We start from the raw sequence: 20,654 nt of genomic DNA, 5'->3' as shown, positions 1-20,654 counted from the left end.
CAACAAATCAGAGGCATAAAAAAATGCATGTTGTATACAGAAATTGGAAAAACACAAGAAACTAAGACAAGTGATTATCTGTGGGGGTGGTAAATTGAAGGGGGATCAGAGAAGGAACAAGACATCCATCTGTGTCTTCATAGAGTGTTTGACTTTTTAATAAAAACCTTGGACAAATTTTTAAATAAAATGTTTAGTTTCTATACAAAAATGAAAGCATATTTCTACAATTGTCAACCAAAAAAGTTCCCAGGAAAATAGTCATTATGAAACATTTCTGTAGTAGCAACTCCACTTGAAATATATGAAATAGCTACTACATGTACAAAGCTGACTGAGAAAGTTTCCTCCGTTGAATTCTTCAGAGCCAAATTTGGCTGTCATGAGTAAAAACAAAACAAAAGGGAGTGTAGAGACAAGTAGATACGTTTAGTTTATGTAGTGGGTAAAGTTCTCATTATGAACAATCAAGATGGAACCACACATGATTTGGGACCTCATCACACTGTCAACACTGTCAAACACAGGACACTTGTTAAAGGTAGTCTTTATTATTAAACAGTCGTCACCCCAACATATAGGAGTTTTGACTAACAAAGTCATCTCCATTCCTCAACAGTGTCAAGATTTTCAGGTCATTTTCACAGCATGTACTTGTCTAAGCAGATCCTCAAACCCTGTGAACTATGCTGTCATGCCTCCTATCTTTTTTCCACTAAAATTCCTAAAACAGTTTTAAAAGGCATGAAAAGTGGGATTTTTTCCACTTGATATACTGCTTATAGCTCAACTAAGCAGCTTGTTTTACTGGATCTAATTTCATCTGAACATATACATATTTTTTTGCCCTCCTTTTAAATAGACTAGAGTTAAACTCATTTTAAAATTCACTTATTAATAAACATAACTTTGTTTTACACACAAGGGACACATCTAAGACTAGCAGCAAATTAATTATTTTATTTGAATTACACAATACTGACAGTTTTTTAGATAACATTTTCATCATAAGATGTCAGGGTGCTTACTGAATAAAATTTAAACTCCTTACTCTGGCACTGAAGGGTTCTACAATGTACCCACCTCTTCAAACTTGCCTTATTTACTAAATTTGAGAAACTCCTTCAGTCTTTTCAGCTAACATGTCACCTGTCCATGGAATAAACACAGATCAGAGCCAGAAGTGACCTTTCCCTCCTCTGAATTTCCACAGCTCGCCTGCCATTGTTTACCACTCACGTCATTTGTCGGCACTGCCTCATTTACTGCCTCACAGTGTCTTAGCACCGTGACCATACAGAAAGCCTAAGCTCCAGTGTGAGTGTGTGGGTGTGCATGTGCATGCACTTTACCCCTTTCATTGTCAGGAAAGCTGGTACTCAAAATTTTTCTACAACACTTCCCTTCTCTACAGAGAAGTGTTTTGTGCACAGAAGGGGCAGAAAGAATAAAATGAGGCACAGAGGTCCTTTGTTAACCTCAGTAAGTTATACTTGTATATTCCTTTCTGGTTTGTAAAAGGCTTTCACATATATCTTCACATAATATAAGAAATAAACACCAAAGAAAAATGAACAGTGTTTAAGATCAAAGCCATTAGCAAATATTTAGGAAAAATAAGGAGTTAAAAGGAAATGACTACTTTGTGAAGGTAACAAAAAAATGAAATTAAAAGGAAATTTTTAAAGGCTAGGAATGATTAAATGGGGAAAATCTATAGGGTTGTGAGAGGTAATGGTTCAAGTTGGACTGCAGGAAGGGGACTGAAGGCAAAGGTGGTAGGAATGGCAGAGAGAGAGCCTTGTGGTTTGCAAAGTCCCTGGTCAACCTGTGCTCTGGCAGAGCAGGAATCCAGGAAGGCAGCCGAACAAGACGTGGTCAGGGTTTCGTCAGAAGCTGAATCCATGCCTGGCAGAGCTGGTTGTAGCTGGAAGCAGGTGATAGGCACCCAAGCACCTAGGAGAAGACAGGAGTCTTTGAAGAACTCACAGAAGGTGATTGGGGTGAAAACAGGGATATCACAAAATTCTTACTGTGAGTAATCGCAGCATAGTCTTGACTTCACACATTGGCACCTGGATCCTGTGGAATGGATTTGGGCAGTCACAGTTCCCAGCGTGCTTCTCTGCTGCCCTCAGCCAGGTCCTGCCATTGGCTGTCTCCAGATCCATCTTCCTCTCCTCAACCACAGGACAGTTTTGAAAACATGAATGATACTGGTTATAAGTATTTGGTGCAAATCCTCTGACCTGGAGGAAGCTTAAGCTCAGCTGCCATAAGCTGTGGCACACCAATGGCTCCTATTTGGGAGGGAGGGATGCGGACAGTGTCCTGACACTTGGTTATGCACATGAAAAGCAAAGGCTGAGAAACATGCTGTTGAACATCATAGTTTGTGTCAAATTCATAGTTGTTTTGATCTGACTTGATAAATTGATCTTTATTTATCTGATTATGAACAGTTGCCCCCTAAAGAGCAACAAAATTAATGTGAACTAAGGTGACTGACATTGACTACAGAACAGAGTTCTGTGGCTAGAACAGCCTCACAATGTCTTAATGATAAAGAAGCTCTTTTAGACATTCTTGACTGTAAGTGAAGAGTATGCTGGTGAAGAAACATGGATTCCTCCTACCCAACTCTGATGATCCTACGTACTTGAAATAAATACATTAGATTGACCTCCAAATCTAGAACCTCAAAGATGTCGACACAAACACAGATGGCCATAGTAAGCAATTCCTCAGAATTCTAGACCTCAGACTTCCAGAGAAGCAAACATCATTTCACATGTAGCACCTACAGGCAAGGCACCATGGGGGGACAGGACGTCAGTGAGCCAACCGAGGCAGAACGAGTAGGCACGGCAGCTGCCCCTCAGTCAGAACCACCGACCCAGGGGAGGTGGTGGCCGAGGGGATGAGCCAGGCTGGAAGCCCCACAAGTCCAGTGAGTGGGGACAAATGTGTCAGGTCCTGCGTCTCCCAAACAACAATCCAGAGCCTCCTTTCAAATGAGGTTTTTGCAAAAAAATACCAGTCACCCTCTAGAAAGTGGAAGATCTAACACCTGCCTGAGGACGTGTGGTACACAAAGCCCCCGCCCACAGTTTCTGTGGTCAGGAAGGGCTCCAGGGAGGCTCCCTTCAACAAGGAAGGAGCAGAGACTTGAGCACCCAAGACACGGGTCACCGGACACAATTTTTTTCACAATGTGGCTTCTTTGATGTTGAACGAGGTATGAAGTTCGGCTGAAGCCTTTCCCACATGCATCACACTCGTGGGGTTTCTCACCAGTGTGGATTTTCTGATGCTCAATAAGGCTTCTGTTCCTCGTGAAACTTCTGTCACACTCACGACATTTATAAGACATGGGAGCCTGGACATCCCCCTCCTGGCTCACCAGCTTCCTGTGACTCTCCCGAATCTCTCTCCGCTCAGGATCCTGGACATCTCCATCGCCGTGGACCCTCTGATGTCTCAGGAGATGGGAATTCCTCCTGAAGGCTTTGCCACATATGCCACACTGGTACGGCTTCTCCCCGGTGTGGATTCTGTGATGCTCAAGGAGGCTGCAGCTCTGGCTAAAGGTCTTGCCACAGTCCTCACACTCGTAGGGCTTCTCCCCAGTGTGTGTTCTTTGGTGCTTGATAAGGTTGGAGCTGTGACTGAAGACCTTGCCGCATTCTTCACACGCATAGGGTTTCTCCCCAGTGTGGACTCTCTGGTGAATGACGAGGGCCGAGCTGCCGATGAAGGACTTGCCGCAGTCTTCACATGCGTACGGTTTCTCCCCAGTGTGGATTCTCCTGTGCTTAGTCAGACCTGAACTCTGAGCAAAGCTCTTTCCACACTCGTGGCAAATGTGCCGCCTTCTCCCACTGGTGTTTTTCTGCTTTCTCAGTGATCTGTCCTCCTGGCCACCGGCCTCTGAGTGCCGGGGTGACTGGGCAATGGCTTCACCCAGGTGGCACCGCATCTGCCCTGGCCCCTGTTCCGTCTGCTCCTCGGCTAGAGGCAAGTCTCTGGTCTTCGTCTGTATTTCACCACCTGAAATAACAAAAGGCCAGCAACTGTCAGTCACGCCCTGCCTCAGAGGAAAGCTCCCTGCTAGTCCCAGGGAGGCAAGAACAACAGCAGTCTGGCTCTGATGTGGACGAGGATTTAGGTACGAGAATCGGGATGGAGGCTCAGAGGGAGAACAGGGGTGCTGGGGGGAAGGAGACCTGGGCACAGGGATGGGTCCATCAGAAGAAGGGTACAGACTGAGAGTGGAGGGAAGGGGTGAGGCCCATGCTGGGCCCTAAGTTGTGGTGATGGTCAGGCAGGGCCTTGCACCCTGGACAGGAGAATAAAGGACTGGGCAGGATTGTATGCAAGGCAAGTGAACGGTCTTCAGAGCGTTCGGTACAAATCAGAGTAAGGAGCTCAGGAAAGCACAGTCCCGTCTGCTCGTCCCAGGCAGAGTTGGGGTCCCCACACAACTGGCCTCTGCACTGGGGAATCTGGGTTGGAGCAACACGGGAACTCAGAAGCCCCGCCTCCTGTGAGCCCCTGGGTCCTCATCTCTGAGTCAGGTTCCCTAGTGGTCACTAAGTGGCTTCTACCTGTGTGCCCTGGTCCCGTGGCCTGTGTCCTGAAGAGACCCTTCAGCTCTCCCCTCTCTGGGCTAAGCCACAGGAAAGGAATCAACTTGGACTGAGTGTCGGCTCCAAGCCAGACCTGTCCTGCCTCTTCATGCCAATCCACCTGACTAGAACACAGGATGATTAAGGTGCTAGTGGATGACAAGGGTTAGACACCGTGATTCCAAACCCAAACACAGCGGGTCCCAGTGGCTTCTAACAGCCCAGCTGGCTCTAAGGCACCAAGGAAGCCAGGAAACCTCATGAGCCACCGGTGCCCATCTTACCCAGGGAGGTCAGAGCGCCACAGGCCTCCTGCCAGTCATCTCTGCACAGGTTCTCCTGAGGTGACTCCAGCTCTGTCCATGCTGGGGAGACAGTCACAGCCACTCCTTCCATTTTCAGCAGCCCCTGAAACAACAGGTAACCCCCTAGCTCCTCTGCTCGGGATGGTCCCAGAGCTGGGCACATACAGGAATGCACATTCCTCTTTTACCAACTTAATCCTCGCTCTCATTGCATGTTTGTCAAGGAAACAACCGCTAAAGAAGGAAATATCTCACATTAGGGGAAGTGCTTTCCTTTAATCCTAAACAATCCAGGATGTGAAAAGGTTCAACAAGGGCCAGCACACTGAAAGCAGAGAAGCTGTATCCATACCTTTTCGGCTACAGGGTTTGGGGACCAAAAATACGCAGTATGTGAAATCCTCTCACACAGGCCCCTGCACTTGGCCCTGTGGAGGGCAGGCTTCCCTCCAGACATTTGTACCTAAGTTAGTTTCCAAGTTACCTTCTCAGGTGCAGCTCAGGTTTACCCACATCCACCACTGCCCTCCCACCCTCACCTACAGAGAAACTGCTCCTTGGTTCTGCCTGGGGGAAAGTGTGGTTCACATCTGGGAGAGCCCAGGAGCTGTTCTTAGTTCAGTGTCACTTATTTGGCCAGAGGGGAGTGAGGAGCCGCCCAGTGACCGCACTGCATCGCGCGCTCGTGGGCTGGATGGAAGTTTTGCTGTGCTCCGTTGAAGGTGCCATTTAAAATTTTATTTGTTATACGTCTTTTCTTATGAACTTAAGCTCTGTAATTTACACTTGGAATGTTAGGATCTGCACGGCCAGCGTCCGGCCAACCTGCCTGGTGGGGTTAACCCCTTGTCTTTTCAACTAATTTTTTAAAATATTGTATTTATTTATTTATGTTTAGACGGAGGAGGGAAACATCAAAATGTGGTGGCTTCTGGAGCGCCCCCTACTGGGGACCTGGCCCCGCAATGTGCCCTGATAGAGCAATTTTTATGTTTAAAAAAAAAAAAAAGGAAAAAAAACACATTAAAAAGTAAAGGAATAAAGAGCCTGAAGATGAGCAACTTGAAATGATTTCACTGTTAGAGCGCCGGGGAGCACTCCCTCCCAAATATTCTTACAGTTAAATGGGGGGCGGGGAAGTATTTATATATTTTTTCGCTAGCCTCTAGCAGAGATTTAGCATTTCCTTCCCTTATAAATGGAAGTAACAAAGCCAAGTGGCATAAGCACATCCGGGTATTTGCGAGAGAAATTGCAGGTGTTTTCGCGTCACGTTTCAACCCGGCAAATGTTCTCGCCGTCACTGAGGCTTGTAACCCTTTGAAATGACCAGTGATTAGGCCCGTCCCTGGACCTTGCTATTCAGTACATTCACTTAGAGAAGCGCGTACATAGCTTTGTCACACACTTACATATGCCCTGCAACTGCATTTCCACGTAAATGAGCTCTTCCGTGATCCGTAACAAGTTTAAAGATGTTATTGTGGGAGGGGCCCGGGGCTTCGCCTGCCCGCCAAGGAGGCTCCGCGCACACTGACTGCGGTTCTGGCGGGAACGCCCCCGCTCGGCGCGCGAGTGTCCGGCTCTCGGTCCCCGCGCCCACCCTCTACCTGCGGCTCGGGCTCCGCCAGCGGCCCCTGCAGATCCTCCAGCAGCGCCACGGCCTCCTCGCCACTCTGCGGGCGCCGCTCCCGCACCCGGGCGCGCAGCCCCGCGGGCAGGATGCGCAGGAACTGCTCCAGCACCAGCAGCTCCAGCATCTGCTCCTTGCTGTGCGTCTCGGGCCGCAGCCACAGCCGGCAGAGCTCGCGGAGCCGGCGCAGCGCGCGGCGGGGACCCCCTGCCTCGGGGTAGCGGAAGCCGCGGAAGCGCTGCCGCGAGCGCTCGGGGCCCGGGACCTCCTCTTCCTCAGCCTTCACGGCCAGGATCCCGGCCCCATCCTCGGCCGCCCGGGCGTCCAGGGCCGCGCTCTCCCCCGACTCTCTGGCCATCCTGGGCCCGGGCCACACTCGGGCCTCCCTGTACAGCAGCTGTTTCCGCAGAAGATTCCCGGTGGTGGGAGGTCGTCGTCCGCCTGTCACACGGCAGGGACACCCCTGGGCGCAGCTGCTGGGGTTTCTCCCGCAGCCGCGCCTCTGCAGCGCTGTCCTCTGCGCCCCACCCCGAATCCCGAGGATGCGCGCTGAAGTTGGAGCAACACCGGCTTGCGGGGAGATTGCCTTCCCGGGCTCTCTAGGAAAAGCCTCTCGGTGGCTGTTCCCAGATTAACCCCTTTGCTTCGTGGCCTCACCTCCACTCCGGGAGGAAGGGGGGGGGGGGCGGGGGCGGGAGAAAGAGTGACGAGTTCTGTATCACGAGAAACCCTCTGTAAGGATCCTGCTGGGTCCCCAGTGCTCGGACCTAAGCGTGAGTAAAGAGCTGGCACAAACTCGATACAAATTAAGAAGAAAGCAGAGCTTCCTCGGGGCTCCTGGCGTTCTGGGCCGGAGAACCTTCCTTCCCCCGAGAAACCGCACCAGGCAGTTGCTGTGAGGGAGTAGGGGTAGCCCCGAGGCCTTGCCCCTCCAGCCGCCTTTGTCTCTCCTCCCCTTGGAGGCCAAACTGCTTGAAAGAAAGCACACTCACCTGACTGTAGTCCTCACCTTCCACGTACCCTTAACACACCGTAGGCCACAAACTGCCAACAAAGCCATTGACACTGCTCCCTCAAAAGCAACGGTAGATCCCTCCACCCCCACCCCCAGCCGCGACCAGCTAGCTACCACTTTCTATTTCCCGTGCTTCTTTACAGGCTTCCCGCTTCCCGAAGCTCTACTCCCTGGCTTCAAGGACCTATTTTCCTGCCCCCTTTCTTCTGGTTTTTCTCAGACCTCATTCACAGTCTAACATTGCGGTTAGATCCAAAGACTCTCAAGCCAAGTTACCTGGGTTCATAAACCTGGTTTTACCACATTCTAGCTGGGTGACCTTAGTAAATTACTTAACCTCTTCCTGCCTGACTTGCTCAACCTATAGTAAAAGGGAATAGTGATAGCAGACAAAGATGTTGTGAGCAGCAGCTGGTTTTTTAATGTAAAGTGTTTAGAACAATGGCTGGCCTATAGTAAGTTAGGCCTACCCTAAAATGCAAGGAAGCCCTGAGATTTCTTTGAACCAGATGGGACTAGATTTTAAGCCACAGGTGACTCCAGTTATTTTGCGGGACCAGATATCAGTAAGTCGCCTTTCCACCCTATGGAATGAACTTCAAAAGAAGTTTTAAGTGGAAGAATACCATGCTGACAAGTTCCTGAGTTTTTTTTATTTTATTTTTCAATTACAGTTGACATTCAATATTATTCAGTTTCAGGTGTACAGCATAGTGGTTAGACAATCATATATAATACTTTGCAAACTGTTTCTCCTGATATTTTTAGTCCCCACCTGGCACCATTGTTATTACAATATTATTGACAATGTTTCCTATGCTGTATTTTACCTCCCTGTGACTGCTTTGTAACTACCAATCTGTACTGCTTAATCCCTTCATCTTTTTTCTCCCAGTCCCCCAACACCCCTCCCCCCCTGGCAAACACCAGTCTGCTCTTTGTGTCTATGAGTCTGTTTCTGTTTGGTTTGTTCATTTGTCTTATTCTTTAGATTCCACACATAAGTATTTTCATATGATACAAAATTTGTCTTTCTCTGACTCACTTCACTGAGCATTATACCCTCTAGGTCCACCCATGTTGTAGCAAATGGTAAGATTCTTTTTTATTGCCAAATAATATTCCATTGTATATACGTACCACAGCCTCTTTATACAATCATCTATTGATAGGCACTTGGGTTGCTTCCATACCTTGGTTATTATAATGCTGCAATGATTCCTGAGTTTTTATTCCTCAGTCTATCCCTCTGCAGTTCAAAGAATAACAGGAAGAGATAGAATTTAAGAAAATGAAAGGTCACACAGGCTGTCACAAATGAAAACTGTTAGAAAATATTTTTCTCTTGATGAACTACCACAGGTGGTAGCAGAGCACTACCCTGAAGTACTGATGGCGTAATAAGAGAGCATGAATCTAATTTAGTTTCTAGATACTAATGTCTGTGTATTGGTGACATACAGAAGCAAGTTAGCAGTTTCTAATAGTTACAGGACATAAGAATCGTTGGGGAGCTTTTTAAAACATCCTGAGCCCTGGCTGGTTTGTTTCATTGGGTTGGGCATTATCTTGCAAACCAAAAGGTTACTGGTTCAATTCCAGGTCAGGGCATATGTCTGGGTTGTGGGCCAGGCCCTCAGTTGCAAGAAGTAACTGATCAACCCTTCTCTTCCTCTATTTATCCCTCCCCACTCCTCTCTCTAAAATTAAATAATTTTAAAAAACCATCCTGATACGTTGGCTATAACCAAGATCAATTAAATCAGAATGTCAGAAGATAGGTGGGACTCATATGTGAATAACTTTAAAATTCCCTGGGTGATTTCAATATGCAGGTGAATTTGAGAATTAATGAGTTATATAATACTTAAAAGAAGTAATCAACCATTCCAAAATGTGGGACATTTTACAGGACAAAAGAGTTAGGTTCTTCATCAAATAAATGACATCTTTTTAAAAGGCAACAGAGGAAGGTGAACTATCATAAATTAAAAGAGACTGAATAGCTATATCAAACAAGTGCAACAGTAAACCTTGTTTGGTCCTGATCAGAACAAAGCAACTATAAAAAAGATGTATTTGAAAAACTAGAACACAATGACAGTAAATAATTACTGTGAATGTAGTTGCCCTATGATAACATGGTTAAGACAAGTCTTCATTTGTTGGAAATTCATAATGAAGTATTTGAGGGTGACATGACATAGTGTGTGGATTTGCTTTGAAATATTGTGAAAAAACTAGAGACACAAAAAAAATGGTACAAAAATGATTGTTGAAGTTGGATAAGAGGCATGATGGAGTCATTGTAATTTTCTCTTTACTTGCTTATGTTTGAAATTCTCCATAGTAATTTTTTCATTAAATAAAAAATTTGCCTTCCATTCGGCTTCAGTCCCAAAGCCTTCAGGTGGAGCCAGAGGAAGTGGGGGAGGAGGCAGCAGCCCAGCCCAGTGAGTCTGAAGCCCAAGTGGAATGAGGAGAGTGTGTTCACAGACGGGGGAGGGATGCTGCGGCAGTAAAACGACACTGAGACATCACCGTCATGTACTCCGCAGACCCCGTCCAAGTGTCACCAACCTTTGATTTGAGATGTCAGCCCACCCGAGCCCAGCCTTTTATCTGAGGTCTGAGCAAGAAGACATACAAGAAGGAGCCATGAATTAGGTAAATGTACTTAACATATTAGGGACCATAGTAGTGAACAAAGTGTGTAGGGAAAGTTTTTCCAAAACCACACTGTTTCTGAAAAAAATTAGCGATAGAGACATCTACAAGACGCAGTTGGATGCTTCCCTGATTCTGGGTAGAAAGTCTGTGAATTTAAGAATAAAATCATGACTCTGGCCCTAACTAAGCTAAGAGGTTGAGTTCAAATTTTGATTCCAAAAGAAGTCCTGGGGGAGCGAGGGGGGTCGGGAGTCGTTCCTGAACCGAAGTCCGCCGCGCGGCTGGCGCGCACGCTCCTCTCGGCGGCCGCCCGAGGCGAAGGGCCGGAAGTGGCTACGCGAGGAGCTAAGGGTGGGTTACAGAGGGGAGAGGGCGAAAATCTAAGAGGGATGTTCCCACACGGAGGGGCTCATTGGTGTGAATTCGCCTTCTTGGGTTCCCGCGAGGCTCGGGTTGGGCGACGTAAACCCCAAACACAGGCGCGGCCGCGCCGTGCCCTCCTCGAGGAAAAAAAACCCTCCGACTGCCTCGGCCCACAACCGGTCGGGACTTCGCCTGGGAAGCGGCCGGAAGCGGCCGGAAGCGGAAGCGGGACTGCGGCTGGAGCGCCTGCGCGAGCGGGAGTCATCGCCCGCCACGTTCCTTGTGATAACGGCCCCGCGTTGACCAGTTGGTCACCTGTGAAAGCGCGGCCCATGGCGCCAGTGTCCCGGTCTCGCTCTCCCGAGGACACCCCGGGCTCCCAGAGACGGCGACGCAGCTCGCCGGGAAGCAGCCGTTCCCTCTCTCAGACCCGCGGCCGTGAGATCCTCGGGCCTCCGTGCGGTAGGTCGGCCGGCGCTCCTTACCTCCGCCGTGACTCTGGGTCTCGAGAGCCCCCTGTGCTGCACAACTACGCTTTCTCGTCCGCTTCCTCCACGTACTGCGGAGGACACCGGTACCATCACCACAATTACGCGGGCGACCGGCAGTGGGCGGAGCACTACGACGTGAAGGAGAGCTACCGGCAGAGGCGGCTGAAAGAGAGGGAAAGGATCGGGGAGCTGGGAGCTCCTGAGGTGTGGGGCCTGTCTCCGAAGTACCCAGAGCCGGATTCTGATGAACACAGCCCAGTTGAAGGTGAAGATGTGAAAACTCAGAAGGTCAGCAGCAGTTCAGATTCCAGCTCCGAAGAAAAAAGGAAAAAGAAGGCCAGTCATTCAAAAAACAAGAAAAGAAAGAAAAAGTCCAAAAGAAAATATAAGAAATATTATGGTAATGGTGACAGTAATTCAGACTCTGACACTAATTGTAGCTCTGATGAAGGGAAAAAGAGAGCCAAGAAAGCCAAGAACAAAGAAAAGAAAAAGAAACACAGAGGCGGAAATTGCAAGAAAAAGAAGAGTAAAAAGACTGGAAAAGAACCGAATGACTCAAGTTATAAAGATTGTGAAGGGGAGTTGCCAGAAGATAACTGGATTGAGCACTCAGATATTACAGATACCATGGATCTCATCGGTCCAGAAGCACCTGCAATTCACACCTCGCAAGAAGAGAAGCCTTTGAACTATGGCCATGCGCTGCTCCCAGGTGAAGGCGCAGCCATGGCAGAGTATGTGAAAGCTGGAAAGCGGATCCCACGAAGAGGTGAAATTGGGCTGACGAGTGAAGAAATTGCTTCATTTGAATGCTCAGGCTATGTTATGAGTGGCAGCAGGCATCGCAGAATGGAGGCTGTACGACTGCGTAAAGAGAACCAGATCTACAGTGCAGATGAGAAGAGGGCCCTCGCATCCTTTAACCAAGAAGAGAGGCGTAAGAGAGAGAATAATATTCTGGCCAGTTTCAGAGAGATGGTGTACAGAAAGACAAAAGGGAAAGATGACAAATAAGGACTTTTGTTCTATAGCAAGACTTTGAACAACAATTTTCTATGACCAAAGTAGTATTTAAAGGCTTTATGGTGCTACTGTACCTATGTTAATAAATTGTTGAAGAAAAACCTGCTTTTTGAGGTCTCTAGCAATTTTTTATTTCAATTTAAAAAGTATTATGTGACCATGGTTTTAAACATATTCAAACACTACAGGAGAGTCAGTAAAATGTGTCTTCACTGAAGTCCCTGATCCTTCTCTCAAAAGTAACCAATCTCTCAATCTCTCCCTCCCGCCCCCCTCGGTGTATTCTATATCTGTCCATGAGTTCTTTGTACATACAGGCATAATGTTGCAGAAAAAAGATTGGAGCTAATAACCCAAAGGGGGTTTGTTTCTCTTGTTGCCCTGACTGCTGTCTGTGAAGATTTCATTTATTTGCCCCAAGGGGAACCAGAAAAACTCCACAAAGAAGAAAGGATTCAATCAATTGTATATTTTTAGTTGCATTTAACAGACTGAGTTTTTAAAAATAGAGGTCTGCTGACATACAACCGAAGTGTGGCAGGACAGTTTTCCTGCATGGCTATAATAGGACATTGGCTTCTTTCCTCTTTGTTCTCTATGAATCATTTCCCTCTTCAAGCTGGTTTCTCTCAGAAGAAAAGGTCAGCAAAAGCTCCTCAGTTAGGTTATATATTTCCTGGTCCACCTCTAAAAAGATAAAACATTTTTTTGTTTTAGCATTGCAAACAATCCTGAGATTCATCCTAATTGGATTAGGTTAGGTCACATGCCCATCATAAAAAAAATGTTGCTGCCAGGGAAATAGAATAGCTTACTTCTGGAGCTGTTGGTTTCATCTGTTTATGGGCTATGTGGGGAAGGAAAGGATTCCTAAATGAAAATCAGGGTAACATTGGGAAGGGGGATAGGCAACCAATAAGTGCCCACTACAATTTTGAATGATTTCTAAATATATTTTATTGGTTATGCTATTATAGTCCCATTTTTTATCTCCCTTGTGCCCCTCTGCCCTGCATCCCCCCTCCCACCAGCATTCCTTCCCCTTAGTTTATGTCCATGGATCATACATATCAGGTCTTTGCCTTCTCCATTTCCTATACTATTTTTTAAAAATATTTTATTGACTATACTATTACAGTTGTCCTGATTTTTTTCTCCCTTTTATTCTCTTCTGCCCTGCACCCTCTGTCCCACCAGCATCACCCCCCCCCCCTGCCCTTAGCTCATATTCGTGGGTCATACAAATAAGTTCTTTGGCTTCTCCACTTCCCAAACTATTCTTAACCCCCCTGCCTATTTTGTACCTATCATTTATGCTTTTTATTCTCTGTACCTTTCCCCCTATTCTCTCCCTCTAATAGCCCTCCATGTGATCTCCATTTCTGTGATTCTGTTCCTGTTCTAGTTGTTTGCTTAGTTTCTTTTTGGTTTTGTGTTTAGTTTCAGTTGTTGATAGTTGTTAGTTTGTTGTCATTTTACTGTTCATAATTTTAATCATTTCCTTTTTCTTAGATAAGTCCCTTTAACATTTCATATAGTAAGGGCTTGGTGATGATGAACTCCTTTAACTTGACCTTATTTGGGAAGCACTGTATCTGCCCTCCTGTTCTAAATGATGGCTTTGCTGGATAGAGTAATCTCGGATGTAGGTCCTTGCCTTTCATGACTTGGAATACTTTCCAGCCACTTCTTGCCTGTAAGGTTTCTTTTGAGAAATCAGCTGATAGTCTTATGAGAACTCCTTTGTGGGTAACTGTCTCCTTTTCTCTTGCTGCTTTTAATTCTCTCCTTATCTTTAATCTTTGATAACTTAATGATGGTGTGCCTTGGTGTGTGCTTCCTTGGGTCTAACTTCTTTGGAACTCTGAACCTCCTGGACTTCTGCAAGTGTATTTCCTTTGCCAGATAAGGGAAGTTCTTCATTATTCTTTCAAATAAGTTTTCAATTTCTTGCTCTTCCCCTTCTCCTTCTGGCACTCCTATGATTCAGATGTTGGAACGTTTAAAGTTGCCCCGTAGTTTCCTAAGCCTCTCCTCATTTTTTTGAATTCTTGTTTCTTCATTCTGTTCTGATTGAATGTTTATTTCTTCCTTCTGCTCCAAACTGTTGATTCGAGTCCTGGTTTCCTTCACATCACTGTTGGTTCCCTGTACATTTTCCTTTATTTCACTTTGCATAGCCTTCATTTCTTCCTCCATTTTGCGACCATGCTCAACCATTTCTGTGAGCATCCTGATTACCAGTGTTTTGAACTGTGCATCTGATAGGTTGGCTATCTCTTCATTGCCTAGTTCTATTTTTTGAACTTTGATTTGCTCTTTCACTTGGGCCATATTTCTTTGTCTTGGCAAAGAAATTGCCATTATAAGGTGCAGAGCCTTAGGTATTTGCCACGGTGGGACAACCCACCTCAATGCATTTTGGTGCTGTATGTGGGGAAGGGTTCCAGAGGGAACGATGCCACTTTCTCAGCTCTCCACTGGCTTTCAGTCACTTCTCTGCTACCTACAAGCAAATCGGGCCTTTCTGGTGCTGACTCAAAGGTAGGTAGGTGGGTTTGTGTACATTCTAGGACCCTAGGGGTCTCTCCAATGAACTCTCCTGTGAGGCTGGAAGTTTCTCCTGCTGCTGCAACCCCTGCAAGTTTTTTCAGTCAGAGGTTTTGAGACTTTATTTCCCCTCTCTGGAACCCTGGGTTGCTTGGTCTGTCTGACTCCCCAGTTGTTCCTTCTGGTTCGTCTGCATGCAAATGTGGGACCACCCACTCCACTAGCCACCACCTCACCCAGTCTGCCAGCTGACACCTCGTCCACCCCAGTCCTCCAGCTGCCACCTTGCCATGAGTCCTCTCCATCCCAGCTGCCTCTCTCTGCCCCTCCTACCAGTCTGGATGGATGCTCCTTCTTTAACTCCTTGGTTTTCAGACTTTCATACAGTTTGATTTTCTGGTAGTTCTGGTTATTTTTTATTTTTAAATTTGTTGTCCTTCTTTTGGTTGTGTGAGGAGGCAAAGTATATCTACTTATGCCTCCATCTTGGCCAGAAGTCTTGAATGTTTTTTTTTAATAGAATACAGTACATGTGCTGAATGCCAAAATTTTCCTGCTGATTTGCTTTGACTATTAGAAGCCAGATAACATGATTGAAGGGGGCAAAGGGTTTATCCATAAAAATAGATATGGAAGAGATAACATGAAGAATTAGAGTGTTTGTGTCTTCCAAAGAATAGATTAGGTGCCACCTAAAGAAGAAAAGAAAGGGGAAAAAGAGAGATGGTATATCTCTAGCTGGTGTGGCTTAATGGACTGAGCACCAGCCTGCAAATCAAGTTAGCTGGTTCAATTCCCAGTTAGGGAACATGCCTATGTTGCAGGCCAGGTCACCAGTTGGGGGCACTCAAGAGGCAACTGTGTGAGAGGCAACCAGCAGTGTATCTTGCGCATCAAAGTTTCTCTCCCTCTTTTTCTCCCTCTCTTCCTCTCTCTAAAAATAAATAAATAAAATCTCAGAAGGCAGTTGGTAGAGCTCATGAAAAGAGGACCAGGTCTTGAGGGACCACATGGATAAGACAGTTAGGTTTGAGATGCTGGCTCACACCAGTGCTGGGGAAGACTTTGGAGTGAATTTCACTTATATATAATCAATGATAAGGTCTTTGTTGTCACCCAGTGACATTTGCCTTAACACTTGAGATTTCATTTGAATAATCAATTTTGCAAGGCTCGAGGTCCTAGTAAGCCCATAGTGCTGAAGGTGATGGGGGTGGTGTTCTAGAATTTGTCAGGGCAGAACTATGTGAAAAGGCAACTTTACCCCAAAATGTGACTTAACTTACCTGTGACCACACTAGCTTCATATTTCCCCCCCAAAATTGTTGGGGAACACTGGTGAAAGCCACCTTGTTACATATGTATATTTCCGTTTTTAGAAAGAAACTATACCACACTATACACATGAATATGCACCTTGTTTTGCTTTTTAAGATTTATTTATTTATTTTTAGAGAGAAGGAAGGGAGGGAGAAAGAGAGGGAGAGAAACACTAATGTATGGCTGCCTCTCACATGCCCCCACTGGAGACCTGGCCCACAACCCAGGCATGTGCCCCAACCGGGAATCAAACTGGTGGTCCATTGGTTCGCAGTCCACACTCAATCCACTGAGCCACACCAGCCAGGGCTACACCTTGTTTTTTTCACTGAACAATACGTCTTGGAGATGTTTTATATCAATGCATATAAATCTACTTTGTTCTTTGTAGTGACTTTATCATATTCTATTGTATGGAAGGACCATATTTTATATTGGATGTTTGTTTTCTATATTTTGTGATTACACGATACTGTATTGAAAATCTCTGTGTGTGTATAAGTGTAGTATCTGTAGTATATTCATCTAGAAATAGAATTATTGGGTCAGAAAGAACTCTTGGGTGGAGGGGCTGGAACGGGAGTGGGGGGAGAAAACTGTACTTGAACAATGATTGAAATAAAAATAAATAAATAAATAAATAAATAAAAAGTAAAAAATAAAAAAAAGAAAGAACTCTTTGAGTATCTAATAATGGCCACCTAAAAGTGCAATCATGTAATCAAAAGGAAGATATTTCTATGGGCTAAGAACTAGGGCAGGTATTGGAGAGAAACCAAAGAACAACTTAGGCTTGATTCCTGCCATTATAGGATTTTACATATACTTTAAAAAGTGAGCAGACAACTATAAACTGTAGTGTATTATGAAGAAAGTAAGGAGCTGAAGACAGTAATAGGGGACATTTTTTGATAGGGTGGTCAGAAAAGTGTAGGAATGTCACAATCCAGCTGTATGTGCTTTTACATTTTAATAGATCTGCAATACTGCCTTCCAAATAAGATGAACCAGTTTATTTGCCTACAAAATTGTTCTTCTAAAACCTTTTGATATATGCCAATCTGATAGGTGAAAATGGCATTTCATTTTTAATTTAATTTTTTAAATTAAAAGTAGTTGATATATGAATGTTTTGTAATTCTTTTTTGTGTATATGTAAACTACCCTCATTATAACCTTTGTCCATTTTCTTACTGGGTTGTTGATCTCTTCTTACTGGTCCGAAGAACTTTTCACATAATACATTAGACCTTTATCACATATCATGCATATATTCCCCCTCCTGTTTGACTTTTGAATTGCTTTTTCTGGGAGGCACTTGATCATATTGCTATTTAAGGCCTAAAAATATTCCCTAACACTAGCCATACAATTCAATATATTTGTCTTTCTCACTTGGGAAAAAGCTGCAGCTAAGGAACCATGGCTTCTAAGTCAGCCAGGTTAAGGTTGGCAGGTTTCTTTTTCAAAAAGACAGAAGTTCTCATGGCAACATTTTGTGCTGCCATGATGGTTTAACTTGCTGTTTAATGTTGTTGTTAGGACATTGGCCAGTAAATCTGCCTTAAGAGAAATGTGAAAGTTGGAATTTGTGGATCGCTTTGTCTCAAGAGAGCTAATAAGAGTTAGAACTACTTTTTTAAAAAAAGTAGTTTTGCCCAGAGTGCATGGCTATATGGGTTGTGGACTACAAAATAGCACAACAAAAATTTTGTGTTATGTTTAGTTTTCAGGAAACCATCAAAATCACTTTTTTACTAAATTCTGCTCAAGGAGGAAATTGAACAGAATAGTTTTTCTTAACCACAAAAGTTACACTGATCTTTAGTCAGTGCTGAGAAACAGCCCAAGAAAACAAACTATTGAGGCTACTGCTAATTAATTTAAAATTGAAAAATTTTATAAAACACCATTAAAATACTTATTTCATGACTTTATGGAGTCATCTTTGATAGTATTTCACAAAATATAAAACTCCCCCACAGGTGTAAGGGATCCAATGGGCATTTTCACGGTACTTTTTAAAAAGGTCTGTAACACAGGGAAGGTATTTCTTATAACTCTTAGGGAGTGAGCAGCTTAGCTTAGGAAGTGAGAAATATATTTGGCAATATTGCTATCATTTTATTTTTAACAAATTCAGCTGGATTTTTATAAGAACACTTGTAAGAATTTCACCATCAAGCGTCAGGGACGCTTTTGGTTTCAGATGTATTTCTTTCTTTCCTGCCATATAAAGGGAGTGTCCATCTATTTCTATTTTATTAGGATTTTCCCCTTTTTAATCAGAAATGCATGTTGAATTTTATCAAATGACTTTTTAGCATTTGTGGAAATAATATGATTTTTATTAGCCTACTAATATGATGATTTAAAGTACAGATTTCTTAATATTAAACTATGGTTTAAGTTTATTAGATTTATTTGGGGCTTTTGATTAATTAGAATAATCACTGGTCACATCATTTTTCTATTTCAAAAATCAGAATAATGTATAAGGTCTTCCTGTATGAACGGAATTGGAGAGAATGGCAGAAAGCGTCGTTACAAAACGATAACTAACTCTGCATAACCACAGGGTAGCGTGAGTTGCATTGCTATAGTGCCTCTACTTAAATGCAGAAAAGAAAGCCTATGTTTTGAGTATCACCGTTTTGTTTATTAAAAATGGGAATACTCCTAAAATATGAAAACCTCCACTTTCAAAATTGATTTGTATTAGTAGTGATATTTGCTCTGTCCTGGCAAAAATGGTAATTTGATCTATTTTCACCTTATCTAACCCTATGCCTTCCAAAAGACACAGACTATTTAAATTAAATTTGCACACTTTGAATTGTTTTTAAAAACCCCTCTTTGTTAAACTGTATTAAGTGTTTTTATTTTCATGGGATACCCAATGCAATGCAAATAAATCAAAGCCTTCATAATACGAATGACATTTAAGACACCAGCCATGGCACAGACTTTGAAAAGGGAAGAAAATAAATTAGTATAGATTTACTTCCTTTTTAAATTAAATTTTATGTTTATCTCATATATTTTTGGGAGAGATGTCCTTCTTTAGAAAAAAAGAAAATCAGATATTTTTCCCTTCAAGACAGAATATTAAATTCTAATTAGTAAAATATTTGCATTGACTGGGTTTGTTAGCCTAAGGAAAAGTTTTAAAGTAAATATACTTAACCCTTACTTTTAAAATATATTTTCAAACTTTAAAATGTGAAAATGAAAAAGATAACTTTCCTTGTGATGACAAAATATTATTTGTGTTATTGTGGGGGGCACCACCCCTCCTGCCCCCAACTGCCATGGATGAGAATACGTCTACCAAGACAGGACCTGCTTAGGGAGGAAAGGTGGCCCATCTCTCAAAGGAGAAGGGCCAGGAGCCTATTCCTCAATGGGCTTTTATTGGGTTCAATTTGCACGGGAATACAGGTAAAGCTCATCAATCATTGTCAGACAGTAAGGATCAAACAATAGATAACATACAAAGAACTATCAAGGCTTATTCTGAGTCAGGGTCAGTTAGCTAAAAGGCTATAAACTCTGGGAAACAAACTCACCTCATGCTTGGAGCCTTATCAGAAAATTGAGGTCATTCTTAGCAAAGCAGGTTCTACAGGATTTTAAGAATTCTTTCTTAGGACTGATCTCAGGAAACCTCCTGTTCCTGCCCAGGGCTGCACCACCCTCCGCCCTCTGTCTTTGTTTCAGGGTTAAGTCAGGCGGGGGAAGTAAGGCAGCCAAGAGATTAGGAGACTTCTTGCAGACACAATGAGGACTCAGGCTATGTCAAAGCTGAGGGGTGAGGGTCCATCACCCCCTTTTTCTATAGCCCCTCCAAGTCCTTCCCTTGGCAACCTTGCCTGTCTTAGGTAGTCCCTCCCTTGAGGAATCTTACCTGTCATTGGCTAACCACTCATCTGCCTGGGGCCCAGCAGGGTTAAGTAAAAGGGGGGCAGAGGTGGTGCCCCAGCCAGAAAGATAAGCTTTGTCTCCTTAGTGACTTATGGTTCCAAGGTCTCTTTACTCAGCCTTAGCCATGGGGGGTTTACAGCTTCTGAAACTAGGCAGGGTGGTTCCCAACATGTTATCATTTCAATGCTTGAAATACTGGATAAATTACATGATAAAATGGTTAGTATGATATTTAATGAGGTTTCAAAACTGTTAAACAAAGTTTGTTCATATTTTTAAAGTATTTATTCTGTTCAAAGACTATAAAAATACAGTTTGTCATAAGGTAGGCAAAAGAGGAAATACTTGTTTTCTTCAAATTTTTGGAGAGAACTTATTTTGGCAAATTGATTATTTGATGCTTATCCTCCCTCCTCCAAGCAACATTCATTGCAAAGTATTGATTATTCTCTCCCACAGTAATGTTATTACCTTAAACTTTTTCAATACAAACGTATGCTCATTGTTCAATGTAATCTTCAAAATACTTTGACAGTTATTTTTGCCACTGGGTTTGGTGGCTTTTTAAACTGGGGAGAAATGGTAAACCACGTGTCTGTGTTTTAATAACGTGAGTGAGCGGATGCTGGGCTGTTTGTGATAATAATAAACTAGCTGGCTTGATTTTACATGAATAAAATAAATTTCGGCTTGAAAATGAAAACTCACCTAAGGCCGCGTCTACACGCG

General features: G+C 44.1%; 2 protein-coding genes across 3 annotated transcripts; one reads left to right on the top strand and one right to left on the bottom strand.

The window, feature by feature from the left end:
* Positions 1-712: 712 nt before the first annotated feature.
* LOC114489500 (zinc finger protein with KRAB and SCAN domains 4-like) lies at positions 713-7,213 on the bottom strand. Of its 2 annotated transcripts, XR_004900730.1 has the most exons (4): positions 6,544-7,213; positions 4,913-5,036; positions 2,034-4,050; positions 713-1,956 (listed from the first exon to the last, which is right to left on the bottom strand). XR_004900730.1 is itself a non-coding variant. In XM_036015656.1 (3 exons), exons 1-3 carry the CDS (start codon positions 6,922-6,924, stop codon positions 3,041-3,043), a joined length of 1,515 nt encoding a protein of 504 aa, XP_035871549.1. In that variant the 5' UTR covers positions 6,925-7,213; the 3' UTR covers positions 713-3,040. The 2 variants fall into 2 exon arrangements, 1 of the variants encoding a protein (XP_035871549.1); XM_036015656.1 differs by having other exon boundaries at positions 713-4,050.
* A 3,416-nt stretch (positions 7,214-10,629) lies between these two features.
* NKAPL (NFKB activating protein like) lies at positions 10,630-13,094 on the top strand. Its single transcript, XM_028503488.2, has one exon. The coding sequence runs from the start codon at positions 10,641-10,643 to the stop codon at positions 12,120-12,122; it is 1,482 nt and encodes a 493-aa protein (XP_028359289.2). The 5' UTR covers positions 10,630-10,640; the 3' UTR covers positions 12,123-13,094.
* Positions 13,095-20,654: the final 7,560 nt, after the last annotated feature.

Source organism: Phyllostomus discolor, chromosome 14 (assembly GCF_004126475.2).
Source record: "Phyllostomus discolor isolate MPI-MPIP mPhyDis1 chromosome 14, mPhyDis1.pri.v3, whole genome shotgun sequence".
In the NCBI taxonomy this organism is placed as follows: domain Eukaryota; kingdom Metazoa; phylum Chordata; class Mammalia; order Chiroptera; family Phyllostomidae; genus Phyllostomus; species Phyllostomus discolor.
The sequence above is the reverse complement of the archived record's forward strand: the minus strand, read 5'-3'. Positions and strand labels throughout refer to the sequence as shown.

What these genes read in the sequence shown, in the direction of transcription:
- LOC114489500 (XM_036015656.1), bottom strand. Translation starts at nt 6,924, where the DNA reads ATGGCCAGAGAGTCGGGGGAGAGCGCGGCCCTGGACGCCCGGGCGGCC. An exon ending in TGGCGGAGCCCGAGCCGCAG is followed by an intron (nt 5,037 to 6,543) that starts GTAGAGGGTGGG and finishes CTGTTGTTTCAG; the next exon opens with GGGCTGCTGAAAATGGAAGG. An exon ending in TGGCGCTCTGACCTCCCTGG is followed by an intron (nt 4,051 to 4,912) that starts GTAAGATGGGCA and finishes TTGTTATTTCAG; the next exon opens with GTGGTGAAATACAGACGAAG.
- NKAPL (XM_028503488.2), top strand. Translation starts at nt 10,641, where the DNA reads ATGTTCCCACACGGAGGGGCTCATTGGTGTGAATTCGCCTTCTTGGGT.